General features: G+C 42.1%; 1 protein-coding gene across 1 annotated transcript in view; it reads left to right on the top strand.

Annotated features, from left to right (window-relative positions):
• The window catches only part of PAH (phenylalanine hydroxylase), a 108,672-nt gene extending 85,568 nt beyond the window's left edge, over window positions 1-23,104 (top strand). The window contains exons 6-13 of the mRNA XM_004373768.1: window positions 5,543-5,739; window positions 8,120-8,255; window positions 9,514-9,583; window positions 13,487-13,543; window positions 16,174-16,269; window positions 19,232-19,365; window positions 21,151-21,266; window positions 23,061-23,104. Coding sequence (XP_004373825.1) covers window positions 5,543-5,739; window positions 8,120-8,255; window positions 9,514-9,583; window positions 13,487-13,543; window positions 16,174-16,269; window positions 19,232-19,365; window positions 21,151-21,266; window positions 23,061-23,104 — 850 coding nt within the window. The remainder of the gene's footprint in view (window positions 1-5,542; window positions 5,740-8,119; window positions 8,256-9,513; window positions 9,584-13,486; window positions 13,544-16,173; window positions 16,270-19,231; window positions 19,366-21,150; window positions 21,267-23,060) is intronic.
• The last annotated feature ends 1,227 nt before the right edge of the window (window positions 23,105-24,331 follow it).

Genomic DNA, 24,331 nt, shown 5'->3' with positions numbered 1-24,331 from the left:
CAGTACTAATAAAACAGCCACTGGTATTCTTCACATTAAACAGGGAAGAGGGAAAAGGAGAATCATTTACATTAAAGAAGGAGCTGGCTGCTTTACAGAACTAATGAGTCATTTGAAGTTTCAGGTGAGCCAGGCTTCAGCATTCTACTTTTAACTGGTTGACTCAGCTGCGAGGGGCAATTTTAGGATGAGTTTGCTTTTTTCTGTTTGGGATTCTAGGCTCCACCCCTACCCTGCTTTAGTCAAAAGAAAATGTAAGTAGTAAACATGTTATTTGGGAAGAGGACTGTTTTACTATTTTGCACATCAGGAATTAGAGAAGTACTTTCACAGGGAGCTTAGTGTTTTGGGACTGAACACCATCCCTGAGTTAAAAAAAGTCGGTTGTTGTTGAGTCGATCCTTGGGTGGTGCAAACACTACTAGACTACTGAGCTACTGAAAGGTTGGCGGTTTGAGTCCACCCAGAGGTGCCTTGGAAGAAAGGCCTGGTGATCTACTTCCAAAAAATAAGTGATTGAAAACCCTATGGAGCACAGACCTACCCTGACACACATGTGGTCTGTATTCTTGAGTTAAAGACATAAAAACAGACAGCTACAAGAAGAAACTGAGATCTTAAGAGTTGACCAGAACACTGAGGTAATAGCATGTTAAATTAAAAGCTTTGATATGATATCAGGGAGATAAAGGAAATGATGGAACTTTGTATACTGAACACATGTGGCTGTGTGCTGTCGGGTCGATTGACACTTAGAGCAACCACGTAGGACAGAGTAGAACTGCCCCATGGGGTTTCCTAGGCTGTAATCTTTTTGGAAACAGACTGCCACATCTGTCTGCTGTGGAGCTGCTGGTGGGTTCAAACCCTCAACCTTTTGGTTAGCAGCCCAGCGCTTAACCGTTGTGCCACCAGGGCTCCTTACCGAATACGTTTCTTTAAAAAAACCCGTTGCCATCGAGTTGATTTTGACTCATAGTGACTCTATAGGACAGAGTAGAACTGCTCCATAGGGTTTCTAAGGAGTGGCTGGTAGATTTGAACGGCCGACCTTTTGGTTAGCAGCCGTAGCTCTTAACCTCTGCACCACTAGGGCTCCATAGTAACCTTCAAAACGGAAATACTTCCAGAGAAAATGAGAAAAGTTCTTTCCCAAAATGCTTCCTGGTAGTGGATAGATCTAGAAAATTGCTGACATTGGTCAAAAACTTCAGGGCCCATCTGCACCTTGGCTTACGCTGAGCAGGAGTCATAGAATGTGGTAACCACTCTCCACTGTCCCCACCTTTGCCCCAGCACGGTCAGGTGGACAGCATCAAATCAGATACAGGCAAGAGTCCTTCTTCAGATGGTCCGTAATACATGATATTTATTATCTTGTATTGAGGCTTTGCTAAATGCTTTGTTTACATTATTTCATTTAGTCTTAGTAATAACTCCCCGTTTTTCAGATGGGGAAACTAAAACTTTAACTTTTAACTTTAGCTTTTAAGTGAAGTAATTTGCCAAGGTCGTGAAACTAATAACTAATAAGTGGCATAATCAGATTTTGGACCCAGTTTTGTCCAACTCCAAAGTCATTCTCAACCACTTGTCCGAGTGTCTGGGGATTCTCTCAGAATTGCAAGACCACACTTCCCCATGTGATCAAGGAGGGGCAGCGTAGGAGGTACATTAACTCACGTGCTGATTCCCCTCAACCTCCTTCCCATAAAAATGTTAAACCTAATAAAGAAGGAATTAAGCTAAATAGAATGAATTGAATGCCTCATAATCCTGGTTGTTAGCCAAAGAAGTTAAATTGATTATTGAAATTTATCCATAGACAACTAAGCTCTCAAAGGACTGATAGAGATGGTCTAGCTGAGTTCCCAACTTTTATAGATGAATCCCAAGTGGTTAAGAGATGTGCCCAAGGTAATGTAGCTGGTTAGGAGAGGAACTCGTTCATAAGTTTAAAGCCTATTTCATTTTATCTCATTCTTTTAAGCTTATAATCATGATTACCATCCCTTCCTTCTTTGAAGCATTCTTTTACCTCGGTTTCTGGCATTTTAATCTCCCTGCTACCCCTCCTACCTTCTTGAAGCTTCTTCTCAGTCTTCTTTCACCTCTTCCTCCCACTCCTGAAATTGTAGCATCTTTCAGGATTCAGCTTTGGCCCCCTTCCTTGGCTTCAGCTGCCATCCATACCAATAGCTCCCTATTGGATCTCTAGCCCTGAACTCTATCCTGAGTGCCACATACAAATTTCCACTCATCAAATGAAGATTTAACCCTCAATATCCCACAAACCCTTCAAATTCAACCTATTTAAAGCTCATTGGTCAAGTTATATCTCTGCTTCAACCTTTCCATTGGGCTCCAACTTCTCTGATGGTTTTTTACTCTTGGTGAATTCATGGACTCTTTGAGAATCTATAGAAAGCTATGGTACCCTCTTCCCTACCAAAAATAAATAAAATACATACAAACAAATGAATGCAAAACAATACCTAACACATATTGAGTGTTTACTATGTCCCAGGCATTATGTTAAGATCTTTACATGGATTATGTCCTTTATTCCTACAATACATTATAAAGTTAACACTCTTCTTCATACCATTTAATAAATAAAGAAAATTAAGCTTAGAAGTAATTTGCCCTAGGTCACATAGCCAGAACATGGTAAAACCAGGTTTTAGACTTGCATAGTCTGACTCTAGAGCTATTATGTAATTCTGTGATCTTATGTAAACTTCTTTCAGGGACTTTATGGGTAAGCTATTGCCCATAGACTAAAATCTACTATTCCACAGTATGGCTTAAGGAGCTTTTTACCATGTAACTTCAGCCACCCTCTTCAGCCTCATCTTCTAGCCCTTTTCCAATCTATTTCAGCCAAACTGAACTAGTCATCTTGTACCAGATACCTTTTCATACCTCTGAACATTTAGACATGCTCCTTTCTCTGCCAGGAATATTTTTTCCTCTCCTTTTTGCCTACAGAACTTCTACCTATCCTTCAAGACTCAACTTAAATGCCACCACTTCCATGGAAGCCTCTGTTGATTCCCTCCCTTCTCCCTCTCTGCCCCCAGAGTACTCTACTCATTGCTCAGGGATTAAAATTCTTGGTCTACTTGTCTGTTTCCCTTGAAGACTGTAAACTGTTTGAGATCAGTGCTTGCATCTTCATCTGTTTCCTTAGGATGTGTTACAGTGCCTAGCACCTAACTGAGTGCTTACCAGATTGAATTTAGCATCGAGTAAAAGAGAATTATAAAGTTAGAAAGGAACCTAGAATCTATGTAGTCTGTCTTAGTTTCTTAGGGCTTTTGTAACAAAATACTACAAAGCGTGTGGCTTTAAAGACAGAAATTTATTTTCTCATAGTTTTCGAGGCTGCGAGTCCAAATTCAGGACGTCTGCAGGGCTATGCTCTTTTTTCGAAGGCTTTAGGGGAAGAGCCTTCTTTGTCCCTTTCAGCTTCTGTTGTCCTGGGCGTTTCTTGGCATCCTTCATGTTCTGTCTTCCCCCTGTGTGTGTCTCCCTTTTATAAGACACCACTCAGAGGAGATTAAGTTTAGCAGCCACCCTGCTCTGTTTAGGTTATACCCTAAAGCAGGTATGACCTCATTTAATTTAACTGATAAGAAAAATCCTGTTTACAAACAAGCTCACATTCACAGATACAGGGTTAGGACTTCAACAACTTTTTGGGAGACAGAATTCAATCCATAACGTAGTCCTTGAGATTCTTTGCTTGAGTTGAGAACATGGGATTTTCAATCCAGTAATAAATACTGGTGGTTGTGCTATCAAGAAGAAAGAACTGTATCAAGGAATCAGGAAACGTGGATTTTAGCCATGGCTCTCCTACTATATTTTATGCTTCAGTTTTCTTCTCCATAAAATGAAACCTTTTAATTGGGTAATATTTAAGCACTACCCCTCTTCTAGTGCTAACTAGAATAAATAACTGCTATCTGCCATGTATTATTCTACTCTAGCAGCTAGAATATATATATATGTACATACATACATATATACACACACACATACATACATATATGTATACACATACACATATGTATATATATCATCAGTTCCTGATATATGTCAGCACAATCTGACATATAGTAGAGGGATGGAAAGAGGCAGGCTTGGAAAGGTCATCATAGGTAATTGATCCATTTGCTTCAGTTGTAATGCTCAGATGACTTTGGCCATCTGTGGGCTTTGATGGGCTGGGGGCAGAGGCTGTTGCTAGTAGAGAAAGAAGCCCTCTGAAGACACCCAATGTCCTCTGTCTGAGCCCACCACCAGTTATCCCCCTGAGCACCTGGTGATAATACATAATTCCAAAGTAAACAGCCCTGCCTTGTCTCAGACACTGTGTATCCTGTTACAGAAACAGCTTGGAGTCCAGGGAACAGTTGCTGGCCTTTGAAATCAGGCTTCGTTTGATTTTCTTTGTTTTTGCTGTTCAGAACACAGATCATTCTTAGACGGCTTTGAAAAGGGTCATTTAAACTAAAGACTCTCAAACTATAGCACGCATCAAAATCATGCGGAAGAGTTTATTGGAATCCAGATACCTGGGCCTTCCCCTCCCCTACAGCATCAGGACCTATGGGCAGGGCCTGGCGTATGAGCTTTAACAAGCTCCCTACAATTCTGTTATATCATAGCAGAAGACGCTAGATAAATGTATTTTGTATCTAACATGCACAGAAATACCTTGATAACGTCCCAGGGATGGAAATATCAAATCCAAGAAGTGAATGCCCCACTAAACAAGGGGTCTCAAACTCATGGCCCACATATTGAATCCAGTTTAGTCCACAGATATAATTGCTTTGATTGACACAGCATAAAACAGTATGTTGCTTTAATTGAACTTGGATGACTTTGTTTAGAAAGAAAGTGCGTTATTCAATTTACCTCAGCCCACATCCTCCTTACTGCCTTATACCTGCTACTTTACACGTTTATGTTACCTGCCTGGCCCCTGAAGGTAGGCGAATTTCCACTCTGGGTAAACGATTAGAGAGGTAGGAGAGCAGAAAGGCTAAGTGATCTCCCCAAGTGACACAGCTGGTAAGATGAGAGCTTGTATTGTTGCTTAACCAAATCCCCTTTCACATGGAAAACTAAGACATTAATGTTTCCTATATCAAGAGGTGGAATTTCCCTCTTTACAATAATGTTTTAAATCCATTATAGTCTGGGTAAAGAACCCTGGTGGTATAACAGTTCAGTGCTTAGCTGCAAACCAAAAAGGTTGGCAGTTCGAACCCACCCAGTGGCTCCAAGGAAGAAAGACCTGGCGCTCTGCTCCCCAAAAGATTACAGCCTATAAAACCCTATGGGGCAGTTCTACTCTGTCACAGAGGGTCTCCATGAGTCGGAATTGACTCAACAGCACGTAACAGCAACATAGTCTGGGTGGTGATTCTCATAGACTCTGTGTCCCGTCTCGCTTTGCTAATCTTACCTTCATCCTCTCCTCTGCACCTATCCTGCGGGAGACAAATATTCCATGCCTGTATTCTAGTGGGCAGCCCATCCCGCGAGTGGAATACACAGAGGAAGAAAAGAAAACATGGGAGACGGTGTTCAGGACCCTGAAGTCCTTGTACAAAACCCACGCTTGCTACGAGCACAATCACATTTTCCCACTTTTGGAAAAGTACTGTGGCTTCAGTGAAGATAACATTCCCCAGCTGGAAGATGTTTCTCAATTTCTACAGAGTAAGTCCATGTCAGGGCCAAAGGCCCAGACGGAAGTGACGGGGAAGGGCTGGGAGAGAGGGAGAGAGAGGGAAGAGGAAAAATAAGGCAAGGAGAGTGAGTCTGTTTGTGGCGATGCATACAGGTTGATTCTCCCAGGAAAAACTGAATTCACTGCTGTGCTCTGATCTCCCTTCCCATCCAGCCTCCACCATGAATCCATGTTCCTCAAAGAAAAGGCATCGGACGTAGGTTTTGCCATATACATGCCCATAAAAAGTATTTCCTTTCATAGTCAAAGCCCAGGGTGCCCAGTCAGGGTTCTCCCTGCAGCTCCTGCTGGGTCGATATGGCAGTGGTGTGCGCATGTGTTTAATAAATGTGCCATTTAGGGGGCAGTGCCAAGGGCCCTGATCTCTGAGTCTATGCACTGGGTATCCAGCCCTTGACTCTCTCTAGCTAGGTGAACCTGCCTCAGTTTTGTCATCTGTAAAATGGAGCCTGTCAGCCCTCTACCCTTTCTCATAGGGAAATTTGTGAGAATGCAATAAGGCGTTGCATGTGAAAATACCCACCATGGTGCTGCATATATAGCAGGTGCTCAGTGAATTTGAGCTGGATTGGGAACTGTGTAACTCAGTGGACAAATAGACTATCTAGATGCCTCACTTTGGACATCATTTCCAGGTGAGGCAGGTGTTTTCCTTTCTGCCAGGAGAGTTTTAATTCAGGGGAAATAATCAACTAACATGTAAGCCCTTGGCTGCTAACCAAAAGGTTGGCATTTCAAACCTACGCAGCAGCCCTGTGAGAGAAAGACTTGGCAATCTGTTCCCGTAAAGATTACGGCTTAGAAAACACTACGAGGCAATTCTACTCTGTCAGGTGTGGTTACTGCGAGTCTAAATCAATTCGACGGTACCTAACAACAATAACAACATGTACGGAGTACCAGCTATGAGCCAGATAGATTGAGGGGAAGTCAAGAGACTAAAGGATTACAGAAATGAGGAATTTTCTATGCATCAGAGCTGTGTGGAGGTGGTGTGTTCTACTCTGGGGCAAGGAACCAGGGGAACTACATGGCAGGGAGGAAAGTGATAGATTGGGGGGTGGGCTAGATGACCTTGGGGATCCCTTCCATTTAGAGGGCCTTTACTTATTAGATAAAGAAGGGAAGGAGAGTCCAAGTGTAGTGAACTTCAGCCTGAAGGATCAGGGAATGCAGGAGGAGGGGCTAGGGGGTCCTAAAGACACTCTGTGGCTAATAACTCATGTTGAGATGGTCAACAATAAGGAGAATAAAACAATGCTGATAGTTGAGGGAATTACAGAGTAGTAATTGAGAACAGACTCTGAAGTCAGACTGCTTCTTCCTAGCTTGTGACCTTGGACAAGAGACTAAACCTCTTTATGTCTCAGCTTCCCCATCTCTGAAGTGGGGATAATAAGAGCATCCATCTCATCGGGTTATTGTGAGAATTAGTTAATATATGTAAAGAGTTGGAATAGTTTCTGACATGTGGTAGGTAATATTTAGTATTAGCTATTATTATTATTATCATTATCACTATCATTCACCTTCCAAGTTTGGAACAAATTGAGATACAAACAAAAGAACTAGAGAGATAGTAATCAAAATGTCAGCTTTCTCACTGACAGAAAGCTATTTAGAGACTATGACATAAATGTATAGCCAAAATGGACTTCTAATAGTTTACCCTTGAATTACATAAACTTCCTTGCCAATTCACTGCCATGCTACATCATCTATCATGTGTCAAAGAGCAGGCCAGAGTGCCCTCCTCTATAAGCAAGCAGAGTCAGAAAGAAAAATCAGTTCAGAAAGGGTCAAATTAAGAATATTCACTTCCTCCTCCCAAACACTCTAATCAGAGAAATCGCTGCTGCTCACGGGATGGACTGTGTGAGGCACAGTAGATCAGCTGGAAGTGCTCCTTCCATACTTTTCCTTCCTGGCAAGTTTAGTGACAATTCCTGCCCCGCTCTGGAAACACAAAAAGAGGAAATAACTACTTTTTCCACTAACTAATGTTTTTTCTCTAACAAATAATAGTAAAGCTAAATGTATCAAACGTTTTTGATGTGCTAGGCTCTGTGCTAAGTACTTTATATTCATTAGCTCTTTAGATAGAATAATTCTAAGAAGTACCTATCCCATTTTGCAGATGAGAAAACTGAGATCCAGAGAAATGAAGTAACTTGACTCAAGTTACCTAGCTAGAAAATAGTGGGGCAGAGATTCAAAGCCAAGCCTACTTGGCATCAAACTCATGCTCCTAGGCAGCTGGTTGTATGGCTTCCTTACCTAAAGGTCTCTCAGTTCCCTCTGGCTCCACTGTGCTGGAGTTTGAGTGTTCTTTCTCTTTGTGCTTCTCAGCTTGCACTGGTTTCCGCCTCCGACCTGTGGCTGGTCTACTTTCCTCCCGGGATTTCTTGGGTGGCCTGGCCTTCCGAGTCTTCCACTGCACACAGTACATCAGACATGGATCCAAGCCCATGTACACACCTGAACCGTGAGTGTTGACCGTAGCAGCCAGCCATGGCCCCTGCCAGTTGCCATGGAGTCAATTTCAACTTATAGTGACCCACAGTGAACACCATTTCTCCCTTCCCCAGGAATGAGGTTTGTGTTTATCGTGAGCTGGTCCACAGGGATCGTTGACTGGATTGTTTAACAGTGATACTAAGAAACTCACCCACTCTGAGGATTTTCTGTCAGAAGACACTAGGCTGATTGGAGATTTGGGGATACTGTGAATCAAGGATTCGTAACCCCGTGGCAGTGGGAATCAAGTCCTGAAGGGATTTTAGAAGTCAGAACTACAAAGTTCCAAGTGGGAACAGGAACAAGTGGTGGTCCAGCTATCTAAATACCTCCTGGATGTGTGTATGCTAAACCAAACCCTTTGCTGTCAAGTCAATTCCAACTCATAGTGACCCTAAGGGACAGCGTAGAATTGTCTCCCTAGGATTTCCAAGGCTGTAATCTTTACAAAAGCAGACTGCCACATCTTTCTCCCGCAGAACAGCTGGTGGGTTCAAACTGCCAACCTTTCAGTTAGCAGCCAAGCACTTAACCACTGTACCACCAGCACTCCTTGGATATATGTGTAGATGATTTTAGTCTTTCTTTGTCTAGATCATGTCGTGGTTGAAGTTAGAGAATGGCTAGCCACTGTGCTTCTTACTTTTGTGTTTAGCCACCTTTTTAGACAGATAGAATATACACAATCTATACAAAAAAGTCAGCAGGCTGTCCAAAATTATTTTTTCCTACCCACAAAGTTTATTGCTTCAAATCAGAAAAGACCTGTTCCTAATGACCTGGCCTATAAAGTATTAAATAAATACATGATTTCTTCCCTGACTTCTGCCTCCCTCCAGACTGAGAGGGGCAGCACTGTTTTTCTAATTCCTTTGGGAATAATTGAGCATATTGTATCTGCCCAGGGATGACAATCCAAAGGAGAAGATGGGATGAAAAATGCTTACAACCCACAGTTCACTCAGGTGTATGGGAAAAACATTGGCTCTCCTGTCCCACAGCCCACTGGGCACACCCCGAAGACCCCCTTTATTTTCCTTTTTTCCTTTTCTCTTGTACCTTACCTCATCTGACCCCAGGCTCTGCACACCGCTTATTCTTGGGATTGAGGCCATAAACCTGAATGAGTTAGCTCCTTTCTTCTGGCCCATTCCTGGTATAGAAAGACTTAGTCGCCTGGTTTATAACCCTCCTCCCCTCCAAGCTCGGTGCATTCTGTCTTTCAGTGACATCTGCCATGAGCTGTTGGGACACGTGCCCTTGTTTTCAGACCGCAGCTTTGCCCAGTTTTCCCAGGTAAGGAATAAATTTCTTCAGTTTTCTAGTTACAGGGCCAGGGCCTGGGTAGCTCAAATGAATGGAGTCCATGTAGTGACTTATGCCCTCCGCAAGGGTAGAAACCAGTTGCAGTTCTATGGTGCCACCTGAGATGGAGCAGGCTAAATATCCATCCCAGGGATCCACATGTGGGGTTGGTGAATCAACCACTCTCCGAATTATGTGCGTGTTGTTGAATTTGCCAATCTCCTTAGTCCTACCAGGTATAGTTTAAGAGCCTTTTCACCCATGAAGACTTCCCTGATCCCCATGGAGGAGTAACCTCACCTTCTTCCAGGTTCTCTTTTCTCCTCCTCTTTCAGGTGCTTTGTGACTTCCTACTTTGTTAGGCAGTCATTTGTCTATATTCCCTGATTAAATGAGATGGTATTTTCCAAAAATACAGTGCCAATAGCCTGCCTCATTGTTGGCAAAAAATAAAGGGCCAAATGTCTCGTCACCAGCATCAAAGCAGCAGCCTAGATGTCAATTCATCTTTGCTGTAGTTCACAGTGGTGAGCAGGCTCATAATATGCGTTTTGGGTGAGTAAAAGAACTATACCAATTCTTTTTGGACACTGAGAAGCAGCCTAGAACCATGAATGAGTAGCTGGGATCATGGGAGAGTTGAAGGATGGCTCTGATGCACCCACAGGCCCCACCTCTGCTACTGACCATCTCTGTGACCTGGGAAAGTTGCTAGGTCACCTGTGCCTCAGTCTTCACAGGTATGGGGCAGTAACAAGCCCTCCCTGCCAGTTTTCTTTCTTACAAGGAAGGAAGAGGGTAGAATGGAATGACCCATGAGCAAATGCTGGACCAAGGCATCATTCTTGCCAAAGTATAAATTCCAAACTTTTGGGATTATAAATTTTATAGCCATTTGCCCTCAGCTGGAAGAAATAAACATTTATGTTGAATGAAGAGGCTACAATTTAACATCTGAAACAAACAGACAAACCAACCAACCAACCAAATTTGTTGCTTGCTAAGCAAGAGAGAATTGTACTTGTAAAATACAGCCCCTCCAAAGAACACTGCTGCTCTTATGTAGAGATTTGAGAAATATGGAGCTTGGAGATTGTTGGACTTTTAGAAATGGAAGTATTTAGGGACTAGTTGAATTTTAACTGTTGAAGTGTCACTGTTGGAGTGAGGCTATTGCTGACCTGCTGACTTTCAGAAGCTTGGTTACTCCTGCCAAGATGCCACTGACTGCTTAGGACAGGTTTAAAATTGATACTTGTTATTACGGCTAAAGAACAATCAGTTTTTTCCTCAGAGAATAGGAAATTTTTATTCTCACGCTAGAAGCTATTCTGCCCAGTCAGAGGGTAAGCGGCAATCCTCCTTTAGCCATTTCCTCTTTGAGGCAGTCCCACAGAGGAGTGGACAATTATCTGAGTCAACAGACAGAAGCTACTGAGCATCGGTATAAACGTGGTTCCAACTTTAATCTGGGCAGCCCCAAGACAGGAAGACCATTTTGAAAGTTCCCTGAACACATCCTTTTTTGTTCTAAAGGCAGGACTTGCTTCCCACTATGGTGCAGATGGGCTAGGGATGGAGCACAGGGAAGTCTTGGTGCCTCTGTTTTAGGAAAGCTCTGGGCTCACAAGGAAGAATGGTGTCTAGGAGAGCAGGGCACCGTATTGATTTATCCATGGCTTTTGTTAGACTCAGGATTGTAGTATGTCTGGGCAGGGTGGATGGAGCAGAGATGGAGAGGGGGCAGGAGAGTAGAAGCAGGTTAAGGGCAGTGTCTGAATCTGGTTTGCTTTAAATCAGCATTTTAAATCAGTGGGCCAGGCACTGTTCTTGACCCGGAGATGAAGACTATGTTGCCTCTTGCTTCAAAGTGGGCTCAAACCTGGTCCTGCTCTCTGTTTACACTCAATCTACTAGCGATCTCATCCGATAGCATGGCTTTAAATACCAACTCTACACTGATGATGACCAAATTTATAGCTTCAGCCCAGACTCAGATTTATATATTCAACTGCCTACTCAGCATCTCCACTTGGATGTCTATTAGACATCTCTGTTCATCCTCTTCAGTACTGAATTCCTGATCGTCCCTCTCAAACTTTCTCTACCCAGAACCAAACCCAAACTCACTGCCGTCGAGTTGATTCTGACTCACAGCCGTCGAGTTGATTCTGACTCACAGCAACCCTATAGGAAAGAGTAGAACTGCCCTATAGGGTTTCCAAGGCCGTAATCTTTATGGAGCAGACTGCCAAATATTTCTTCTGTGGAGTGCCTGGTGGGTTTGAGCCATCAACCTTTTGGTTAGCAGCTGAGCACTTAGCCAGTGCACCACCAGGGCTCCTTTCTCTGCCTTCCCCATGTCAGTTTTGGCAACTTCATCCTTCCCGTTGCTCAAACCAAAAAAACTTGGTGCCATCATTGACGCCTTTCTCTCCCACACACCCCACAGCTAATCTTTCAGAAAATTCTGTGTACTCTATCTTCAGAAATCTAACCATTTCCCATCTAACCATTTGTGTAAAATATAACCATTTCTCATCACATTCTCTGCTGCCAGCCGGGTCTCAGTCACTCTTATTTCTCATCTAGTTGACTGCAGTAGCCTCCAGTAGCCTGTCATTGACCCCCTATAGTCTATTCTCACACAGCAGTCACATTCAGTCTTTGATCATATAAGTCAGATCATGTCACTTCTCTGCTCAGAACTTTTCGATGGATTTCCATTTCACTGAGAGTAAAAGCCCAGGCCCTAAATTTCCCGAAAAGACCCTACATGATCTAGCCCAAGATTCGTCTTTGATATCATCTACTACCCCGCCCCCATCGCTTGCTTTCTTTGCTCAAGCAACACTGGTCTCACATGGTTTCCTGAACCCACTGACGTCTCCCTGCCTTACAAAGCCCTTGGACTAGCTGTACGCTTGGCCTACAGTGCTCTTCCCTCAGATGTCACCAGAGCCAACAACCTCATCTCCTTCAAGTCTTTGCACAAACATCACCTTCTCAGTGATGCTCACCCTGCAACCTTATTTAAAATTGTAACCTTCCCTCATTCCCATGGCACTCCCCACCCCCTTCCCCTTTTATACTTTTATTTCTTCTTCCTAAAGAAGAAATAACACCTTCAAAAATACCTATTTATATGCTTATTGTTTCTTGTCTATCTCCACACACTCAAATTTAAACATCACAGGACAAGGATATTTGTTGAGTTTGTACACTGTCTAGCACATAGAAGGCACTCAATAAACACTAGCACATAGAAGGCATAGAAGGTACTCAATTTTTTGGAATGAATGAATGTATATAGTAGGGAAGACAAATATATAAATAACTCTGTAAGAGACAGGCTGGAGCAAATGCTGTAAAAGAGACCAGTAGAGCAATTCTTCTGTTGGAGCTATGATGAGAATTTGTCCATGATATTTCAGACTCTCCAGCTATGTATCTATCTGGGTGACTGCCTTCTGCAGTTCTTCTGTGGTATTTTCATATTACATGATTAAGACTCATCCAAGTAGTCCAGGAATGTTCCATTTGTGCTGTGGGGGAATAACCACGGGGCTGGAGTGAAGAGATGAGGCTTCAGACACTAGCTTACTATGTGACCTTGGGAAAGTCACTTCCCTTCTCTGAGCCTCAGTGTTCTCATTGGGAAAGTAAATGCAAAGGACCAAGTGATGGTGAGAGGTTTCCCCTGTTCTAGAAATGTCGTGCTATGATTGTGAATAGGAAAAGCTTGACAAAACATTCAAGGTCAGTCTAGGTTCTTCTAAAGGTACCTGACTACACACTACCATTCTGGTCAAGTGCCAGTTTGGTACTGGTGGTAAAGGTTGAAGATGGGCAGACTCCAGCTGTGCCAGTGACTCTGTTTTTCCACAATTACAGGAAATTGGCCTTGCTTCTCTGGGTGCACCTGATGAATACGTTGAGAAACTTGCCACGGTAAACTGGAAGTCCCTTCTCTTCCTGGGTGGATGGTGGGCGTCCTAGAGGCCACAGCCCTCGAATCTTTGAAGCTTTGCTCATCCCCTGGGGAAAAAATATCAGAATGCACTGGGATGCATTTGCAAAAGTGAACTTTGACATTTTGATATCCCTTTAATGGTTTAATTTTGAAATCGGACGCATACAGATGTTTATGTGTAATTTTAAACAGAGTGTCTTCAAAACTCTACACCTGTAATAAAAGCCTTTGAGAACCCTCAGGCACAGAGGGTTGTATGAAGTGTATGTGCATGAAGTAGTCTGGCTTCACAGCTTTGAAGAGGTAATATTTACATCTCTACCTTGGCACTGAAGCTAGCATTAGGGTCTTTCCTTTCCCAAACATAAAGGTGGAAATGAGGGTGGACTTCCAAACACATTCCTCTCATGAGTGAATCTGATGAAACTCTTCCACTGGAAGCAGCAGCTCTGCAGAGCTGGTAATTTCCTGCCTTTAGACTCCTTTCCAGTCTGAGCACATCCCTCCCCAGCTTCTAGGCCATATCCCTTATAATTCGCTCAGCCTGGAAGTCGAAAAATAAAAAATTTATAATGGAGTTTGGGACCTCAAATGAATGCAAATCCATCATTAAGATGTATCAACTTGAAAGTTTACAGATACAATTCATCAGAAAGGCCAAACACTCCCAGAAGGTTCTTTTCCACTGACCAGCTGCTCTGAGACCCTCCCTGAGCCAAGTGGCTACTTTTTCTTCATCTCTAAAAATGAGTTGTTGTTGTTAGGTGCCGTCGAGTTGGTTCCAACTCATAGCGATCCTATCTACAACAGAACAAAATACTGCCCAGTCCTGTGCCATCCTCACAATCATTGCTATGTTTAAGCCCATTGTTGCAGCCACTGTGTCAATCCATCTCACTGAGGGTTTTCCTCTTTTCTCTGACCCTCTGCTTTACCAAGCATGATGTCCTTCTCCAGGGACTTATCCTTCCTGATAACATGTCCAAAGTACATGAGACAAAGTCTTGCCATCATTGCTTCTAAGAAACATTCTGGCTGCACTTCTTCCAAGACAGAATTGGTCGTTCTTCTGGCAGTCCAGGGTATATTCAATATTCTTTGCCAACACCATATTTCAAATCAGTAGAATCGTTCATATCCTGTCCATCTTAAAAGTGCATCATGAGGGCTTAAAGACTTAAATTTTTGTGAACATGATTTTTAAAATACCAGATGCCATACAGATGCAAGAAGCAGCTTTCAAAGAAGCTGCAGAGCTAGAGTCTGTCACTTGTAAGAAGGAAAGTCACTTTTAAGAACTCATAGCATCATATTACCTGCTGTAACAATGATCAAAGTACTCATCACCCACCCTACTTCTCAAAAGAGCAGTATTTTATTATTAATATACTGGACTGGAACAGTGCTGGGTTCTTTCTCTACCCTTAATTCACTGTGTAACCTTATGTACGTTGTTCCAACTCCCTGGGCTGAAGACTCTTCATCTGCATGTAAGGAGGCCAGACTGACTGAGCACTGGCAGATTTCCCAGGTTTAACATTCTCTAGTACAATAAAATGAAGCATTGGTGGTTCCGGGATATAGTTCTTGGCATCCATATGGGAAACCCGGATGTAATTTATAGCCAATGCACCGTATACACAGCCATCCCCATCTGTCAGTGACAACTTGCATGTTTCTAAGATGCCGAACACGTTTCAGTTGAGCTTCCATACAAAGATAGACTAAGAAGAAAGGCCTGACAATCTAATTCCAAAAATCAGCCAGTGAAAACTCTATGGATCACAATGGTCTGATCCCCGAAAGATCATGGGGATGGCAAAGAACTAGGCCACGTTTCCTTCTGTTGTGCATGGGGTGACCATGTGTCAGGGGCTGCCTGGACACCAGCTAACAATAACAACAGTCCAATGAACAGACTTAACCAGTAACCCACCCCTTATTTTCCAAGACTGTGGCTGTCTCCAGCATCTAAATGACCTCTGGGTTTCTCTTGGCCCCAGTCAGTAGGGTTATGCCAGAATTCCAGGACCATCTTTCCCAGGCCAGGAGTTTAGGACATGTTGGAATAGCAGCTGTTGAAAGAAAAGGACTTGGTTATTTTGGGAGGTTAAGTGCAGTGGTTGACAGGCAGCGTGTCATAAACACCCCATGTTTTAGCATGAATGGTGGGATCCTCCTCTCAATTCTATCACCAAATCCCCCTACCTCGCACTGCTGAGCCTGAAGGGATTGCCTGATAAACCTGATCAGTTTAATGGAACATCTCACTCTAGTTGATGCTACAGATAAGAAAGCAAAAGAGATTGAAGAGTTCCTGTCATAGATAGAGGAACATTTTAGAGCTGTCCTTTTGAGGCTTCCTCTTTTGGAGCCTCCTCAAGACCTTCCATGGCCTCTTATCACATCTTGCATTCATCCAGCTATTGATTCAACAGGTGACTGGATAGGATGAGACATAGGTCACAGAAAAGTGAGCCTAGGTCATGTTGACTCAGAGAACAGACCTGCATGGACTCCCATTTGGACAATGCTCTTCTTGGCCATGGGACATCTGCTGTCTTCCTGTTCCTTGGGGGTGTGTTCTCAGCTTTACTTTCCATTTCAGATTTACTGGTTTACTGTGGAGTTTGGGCTCTGCAAGCAAGGAGACTCCATAAAGGCATATGGTGCTGGTCTCTTATCATCTTTTGGTGAATTACAGGTATGACCCTAACAGTAGCCAAGGATGGATTTGTAAGCAGTGGGTACAGGAAACCATTATTGTTTTCTTAATACTGTTGAAATCCCATTATATCCATTTTGAGATGCATTCTAGAGTCTCATCACCCAGTGGTTGGTACCTTAGCAGCTGAGATTTGGTCATGATTTATAGGTATTAGAGGTAGAAATGGGTGTTAGAGGTAGAGGGTGCAAGTATACGGGTCTCTAGGGCATAGAGGCCTCCTTGATCCCAAGGTTGGACTGCACTTACAGATATATGCAAACACATACCAGAAAATGTGGTTGACCCCCACATGTTCTACTGATCACTTTTCTTGAGAGTGGTTGGGGTGAATTACTCCCTTATATACAGGGCTGCTATGAGTCGGAATCGACTCAACAGCAGTAGTTTGTTTTTTTTTCTTTTTTGGTTTGGGATCTTGATTGTAGGTTTCAGGTAGACTATGAAGATTTGATGCATTGAATACTAATGATGGAGGACCAGATGAGTTGTGGGATGACATCAAGGACATTATACATGAAAAAAGCAAAAGATCATTAAAAAGCCAGGAAAAAAAGAAAAGACACAAATGGATGTCAGAAGAGACTGTGAAATCTGCTCTTGAACATAGAACAGCTAAGGCAAATGGAAGAAACGATAAAGTAAAAGAGAGGAACAGAAGATTTCAAAGGGCGGCCCTAGAAGACAAAGTAAAGTATTATAATGAAATGTGCAAAGATCTAGTTAGAAAACCAAAAGGGAAGAACACGCTCAATAATTTTCAAGCTGAAAGAACTAAAGAAAAATTCAAGCCTCAAGCTACAATATTGAAGGATTCTATGGACAAAATACTGAACAACCTTCAACCATTTCAGGAGATAGCATATGATCAAGAACCAATGGTGTCATGAATTGAATTCTTTCCCCCTAAAATATGTGTCCACTTGTCTAGGCTATGATTCCCAGTATTGTGTGATTGTCCACCATTTTGTAATCTGATATGATTTTCCTATGTGTTGTAAATCCTACCTCTATGATGTTAATGAGGCAGGATTAGAGGCAGTTATGTTAATGAGGCAGGACTAAATCTACAAGATTAGGTTGTGTTTTAAATCAATTTTTTTTGAGATATAAAAGAGAGAAGCTAGAAAAGAGACTTAGGGACCTGATTACCACTAAGCAAGAAGAACCAGGAGCACATACATCCTTTGGACCCGGGGTCCCTGCACTGAACAGCTCCTAGACCAGGGGAAGATTGATGACAAGGACCTTCCCAGAGAGCTAACAGAGAGAGAAAGCCTTCCCCCTGTCCCTGTCACCCAGAATTTGGACTTCCAGTCTCCTAAACTATGAGAGAATAAATTTCTCTTTGTTAAAGCCATCCACTTGTGGTATTTCTATTATACTAGCACTAGATAACTAAGACAAATGGTACTGAAGGAAGAAGTCCAACCTGCACTGAAGATATTGGTGAAAAACAAAGCTCCAGGAATTGACAGAATACCAACTGAGATGTTTCAACAAACAGATCCACACTGGAGGTGCTCACTCTTCTATGCCAAGAAATTTGGAAGACAGCTACCTGGCCAACTGACTGGAACAGATCCATATTTGTGCCCATTTCAAAGAAAGGTGATCCAACGGAATGTGGAAATTATTGAACAATATCTGTACTGTCATACACAAGTAAAATTTTTCTGAAGATCTTTCAAAAGTTGTTGCAGCAGTACATGGGCACCGAACTGCTAGAAATTCAAGCCAGATTCAGGAGGTGGAAAGAAGGATATCGTTGCTGATGTCAGATGGGTCTTAGCTGAAAGCAGAGAATACAGAAAGATGTTTACCTGTGTTTTACTGACTATGCAAAGGCATTCGACTGCGTGGATCATAACAAATGATGGATAACATTGCAAAGGATGGAAATTCCAGAACACTTAATTTGCCTCATGAGGAACCTGTTCACAGACCAAGAGGAACATGGCATCAGGATTGGAGGAAGACTCATTAACAACCCACAATATGCAGATGATGGAGCCTTGATTGCTGAAAGCAAAGAGGACTTGAAGCAGTTACTGATAAAGATCAAAGACCACAGTCTTTGGTATGGATTACATCTCAACATAAAGAAAACAAAAATCCTCACAAGTAGACCAATGATCAATATCATGATAAATGGAGAAAATATTGAAGTTGTCAAGGTTTTCATTTTACTTGGATCCACAATTAATGCCCATGGAAGCAGCAGTCAAGAAATCAAACAATGTATTGCATTGGCTGCAAAAGACCTCTTTAAAGTGTTAAAAAGCAAAGATGTCACTTTGAGGACTAAGGTGCTCCTGACCCAAGCCATGGTATTTTCAATTGCCTCGTATGCATGTGAAGGCTGGACATTGAACAATGAAGACCAAACAAGAATTGATGCCATTGATTATGGTGCTGGAGAAGAATATTGAATATACTATGGACAGCTAGAAGAACAAACAAATCTATCTTGGAAGAAGTACAGCCAGAATGCTCCTTAGAAGTGAAGATGGCAAGATTTCATCTCATGTATTTTGGACATGTTATCAAGAGGGACCATTCCCTGGAAAAGGACATCATACTTGGTAAATTAGAAGGTCAGAGAAAAAGAGGTAGACCCTCAATGGGATGGATTGACACAGTGGTTGTAAAACGAGCTCAGACATAGCAACGATTGTGAGGGTGGTGCAGGACCGACTAGTGTCTAGTTTTTGTTTTATGTAGGGTCTCCAGGAGTTGGAACTGACTTGATGGCACCTAACCACAACACCATGAAGGGTGGGATCTAGGACATGCAAAATAATTTAGTTAACTGCATTTGGGCTGTAGTGTGGAAAGAATCAAGGTGACATGGGAGAAGGTGCACAAATGGCCTATGGGAGACACCGGGGACCACTGACCTTAATTAACTGCAGAAATTTTTTCCACTTGGGGCCTACAGTACTGCTTATCAGGCAAGCCAAAGCTCCTTCCCCTGGAGATGGAGAAGACAGCCATCCAGGAGTACACTGTCACCGAGTTCCAGCCCCTGTATTACGTGGCTGAAAGCTTTAATGATGCCAAGGAGAAAGTGAGGTGAGGCAGCGAACATGGTAGGCCAGCAGCAGACCTCCCAACTAGATCTGGTGCCAGTACACCAGGCCCTGTGGAAGATCACTGATTTATGGGTGTTTGCTTAGGAGAGAGAACTTAAATGCCTACAGCAATGTTGAGAAGCAGATAGAATTTATCTCCCCAGCATCCAACTTTATCCCTTTGCACTCTGTTGACAGGTGCCCTTTAGCCAAACCTCATTTCCCGGCTTATTAGCTGAACATGCTGTCCCCTGATGGCAACTCATGGCTGCCAGCACAGCCACCTGATGCCTCACAATCAAGGTAGCCATCAAGTCCAGTCACTCAGCCCTCTTGTATACAGAGTGACCATAAAAGCTGTCAATGCCCTCCACCTCCAATCAGTCATAGAAGTCTTCTGATCTGAGAGAGGCAACATTTGAGCCCAGGCAGTCTGACTTCAGAGCTTGGGTTTCTAACCAGTGTGCTACACCACTCTTGCCAAAGTTGGAGAGCCCTACCAGTCTCCCTTAGACTTGTCTTCTCAGAATGGCAGCCTCTGCTTTCACCAGGGACCAACTCAGAAATATAATTTGTTATGAATTTACATTTTATAAACCATTCTGGAATACCTTTTTAATTGCATTGCTCCATGTCCTTTATGGAGCCCCGGTGGCACAGTGGTTAAGAGTTTGGCTGCTAACCAAAAGGTCAGCAGTTCAAATCCACCAGCCACTCCTTGGCAACTCTACGGGAGCAGTTCTACTCTGTTCTACAGGGGCGCTATGAGTTGGAATCAACTCGATGGCAACAGGTTTAGTTTTTGTTTTTTTTTTTTTGGTATGTCCTTTATACAGACCCTCCTGGCAGATTTCTCCCAGAGCCAGGAGTAAAGCATTGGGAACTTCAGGGCACAGGCCAGTGTCAGACTGCCTGGGTCCCTTCCCAACTTCACAGCTTACTGGAAATGTGACCTTGCTGAGTCACTAACCCTCCCTAAACGTCAGTTTCCTCATTCATAAAATGGGGATAGTAAGAGTATCCTCTATATAAAGTTGATGTGAAGGTTAAATTAGGAATGATATTTGTAAAGAGAACAGTTAGGACTTAATATAGTTCCTGGTACATACTAAATTTTAGTATTACCATAGTATTTTCTTCTACCCTGAGAGCTGTTTCCCTCTTTGAAACTGATTTTCAGGAATCTCAGAGCTTATTTTTTCTATAGCATTTATTGGCCAGATTTTACTCACTCTTTTGGTTTTATTTAATGGTGAGAGTTTTTTTTTACATTATTGTCATCTATGCTTTTATTGTAAGCTATCTCAGTCTTTTTGGAAGTAGGTGAATACATAATATGTGTATATGTGTGTTGGGGAGTCACTGGGTGGTGCAAATGATTAACACACTCAGCTGTTGACCAAAAGATTGGAGGTTCAAGTCCACTTCAAGCTGCCTCGGAAGAAAGGCCTGGTGATCTACTTTGGAAAAATTAGCCACTGAAAACCCCACGGAGCACAGTCATGCTCTGACACACACAGGATCACCATGAGTCAAAGCTGACTCAACAGCAACTGGCATTGGTATATATGCATGTTGTATATACACACAGACACACAGCACACAAAGGCTTCCCAAAATGACCTTGCTAAAACTCCATTTCACTTTGCAGCCTTGGCTTCTGAAGCCTCTGTTCTAGTAAGGTTTATGGGCTACTAATAGCATAGTGAAATGCTACTGAGAAATCTTCTAGAGTTAGTTTTCCCAAAATGGTACCCTTCACTCAGGTCTGTGATTTTGGTCTCAGGAACTTTGCTGCCACAATCCCACGGCCTTTCTCAGTTCGTTATGATCCGTACACCCAAAGGATTGAGGTCTTGGATAATACTGAGCAGCTTAAGATTCTGGCTGACTCCATCAACAGTAAGTAACTTACACTCTTTGATATCAGTCTCTTTCCCAGAATTAGAGGGTTGTGTTTTCTTGCCTTCGCTACAGGAAAAATAAAAAAGTTATTAAAGATTGAATTAAGAGAAAAGGTATCTCCAGGTAAGCCACGGGTTTACTGAGGAAGAAAAACTTGGCAAAAAACCAGAATTGCTTGAGTGTCCTTTCCCCTTTTCCCATCTGGATTCCACCCCACCCCTACAGCCATACCACCTTACCACCCCTGACTTGTCACTGACATGTCCCTCTTTCTCCTTTGCCTCTTGTATTTATTTCCGAGGGTTGCCGTAACAAAGTACCACAAATGTGGTGGCTTATAACAACGGATATTTATTCTCTCACAGTTCTGGAGGCTAGAAGTCCAAAAGCAAGCTGTCAGCAGTGCTATGCTCTCTCTGATGGTACTAGGGGAGAATGTTGCCTTGCCTCTTTCTAACTTTTGGTGGTCACCAGCAATCCTTAGCGTTTTTTGGCTTGTAGATGCATCACTCCAGTCTCTGCCTCTGTCTTCACATGAACTTCTTCTCTGTATCTGTGTCTGCATCTCCTCTCCTCTTCTTATAAAAACATCAGTTATTTTGGATTTGGGGCCCACTGTCATCCACAATGACCTTACCTAATGATTACAACTACAAAAATCTTATGTCCAAATAAAATCATATTCACAGGTACTGGGGATTAGAACTTCAACATATATTTTTGGGGGAAACAGTTCAAACCACAATACCTCTATATACTTTTTCCTCTAAGTACCCAATTTATATTGCTCTTCCTGGAATCTCATCCCCTAATAGGCAGGTTCTATCTACTTTCTCGACCAGCAAACAGCTCTTATATGCCAACAAAAGAGAATTATTGGCCTTCCAAAGTCCCTGGGTGGCGCAAATGATTTGTGCTCCACTACTAATTGAAAGATTGGTAGTTCAGGCCCACCCAGTGGAGCTATGGAAGAAAGTCTTGTGTATCTGATTCTATAAGGATTGCAGCCAAGAAAAACCTATGGAGCTCAATTCTACTCAGTAACACTTGGGGTCACCATGAGTCAGAATCAACTGGACGGCAACTGGGATTGGCCTTCCATTCTTCCTGGACTATGAGGATATTTTAGGCCCCTTCCATTTCTATGGACAATCTGTGTCCCTATGGCACTTTGTCCATGTGAGAACATGGCGTGAATGGGAGGGCCACCATCATACCTTAGTCCAGTGGTGTATTGAGCAAGGCTGAGTTATCTGCTTAGACCATGCATTCTCAAATTTAATGTGCATCAGAATCACTCTAGTTGGTTAAAAATGAATAGTCCTGGACTATAACCCCAGACTAAATTGATAAATTTGAGGTAAGGTTTGTAAATTTGTACTTGTAATAACGCCCCAGGTGATTCTGATGCAGGAGATTTGTGAACCACACTTTTAGGTTCAACGACTTAGCTCTTTGCAAGCATCTAAGCATAGTCGTATTAAACAGACATAGAGCAGCTAGTGATTTCCCTAGGGTAGAAAACTGTTAACTCCTTCCTTGGGAAAAGGCCTATGGAAAGAGGTAGCTAATTACATTAGGAGCTCTAGAACTTTAAAAACTTCTAAGTACATGTACCGTAACTGCTCAGATCTCATTTCAGTAAGTGAGCTATAAGCTCCTTGAAAGTTAGGATGGCACCTAGCTTATCCATAGTTTCCACTGATCCCCTATTGTCTGCACACTGAGAACACTTGAAGGGTGTTTGCTCAATATATAAGTGGCCTATGTGGATGATGTTTTTCTTTGTAGGTGAAGTTGGAATCCTTTGCAGTGCCCTGCAGAAAATAAAGTGAAGCTGTGGGCAGAACCTAGTCTGTCAACTGGTGAATATGTTGATGGAAATCCAATTGCTTCTTTCATTTCATCTGAAGAAGTCTAAAAAGGCAAATTTTAATTTTAAATAGCAGATCTAAATTCTTTTGGGGATGAGATAGAGGATCAACAAATAAATCAAAATAATCTGAAATGGCTGCATATTAATATATACCAAAAAAGCATAGCAGTGGACCATTCAGAGTCATCTTTGATGTAGAGATGATTATCCCATATTCACAACTGATTAAAAATCAATAATATGTCACATTTTCATCCAGATTAATTTTTTTGTTATTTACCATAGAGAATTCATAAAGGGATATATATGATTAAATGTCAAATGCAAGAGCGTCATAAGAATTGAATTTTCAGGTTTAATATGTTTTAACTCACAAGTTCATTTTCTATTTGAGTTAACTGTAATTCCACTCACTACTTTGTTATTTTGCCTATAAGATTTCCTTTAATTCAGGAGCTCATTAAGATAGTTACAAACATTAAAGTTCTACAGCATGATATATGAAATTTTTTGTATGTTTTATTGTAATCATAAATACTCCTCACCCACATCTTACAGTATCATTATCCAATTAATTGTCAAGTCTGTTTTGGGAGACATTTTGAAGATTCTAACTAGGCGATAGATGTTAACTGGGGGCCTGGCTAGTAGATATTCAGTAAATATTTATTGAATAAATAAATTAATACATTCCAAATGAAAGTGAGAATTTTAATTATATTTTAAAAACTTCAATGGTTACAAAATTTTGCAGTTTCAAATATTGCTAAGAATGAAATGTGGTTTTGGAGTATACTCCTCTCATTGCCTTAGAAATACAATAGCTGGATAATCTTGTGACACGGAAAAAGGACCAGAGATTCAGACTTGCAATCCATTACAGGGACTGACTGTGATAATCAAAGTTATATCTGGATAGTCAACAGGCCTTGACTTTTGTGGTTATGCATTTTGTATGAACACATGAATATCTGAGAAGTGACGGGAGAGAATAACAGTGACTTTAATCTGTGCTTTCAAATTCTCCCACCGCTGTAACATTATCAGTTTGTAAATAGTTAAATCTTACAGGGTTTACGTAGTATTCCTTCAAGTGTTGCCCTCAGATCAGCTCTATTGTCATTAACAGGAAATTGAATAAAATGTAGATTCATTGGCACCACCCGGGTTTGACCCAATTAGAATC

The sequence above is a fragment of the Trichechus manatus genome, unplaced genomic scaffold (assembly GCF_000243295.1).
Source record: "Trichechus manatus latirostris isolate Lorelei unplaced genomic scaffold, TriManLat1.0 scaffold00027, whole genome shotgun sequence".
In the NCBI taxonomy this organism is placed as follows: domain Eukaryota; kingdom Metazoa; phylum Chordata; class Mammalia; order Sirenia; family Trichechidae; genus Trichechus; species Trichechus manatus.
Note: the sequence above shows the minus strand (reverse complement) of the source record. Positions and strands in the feature narration are given on the sequence as shown.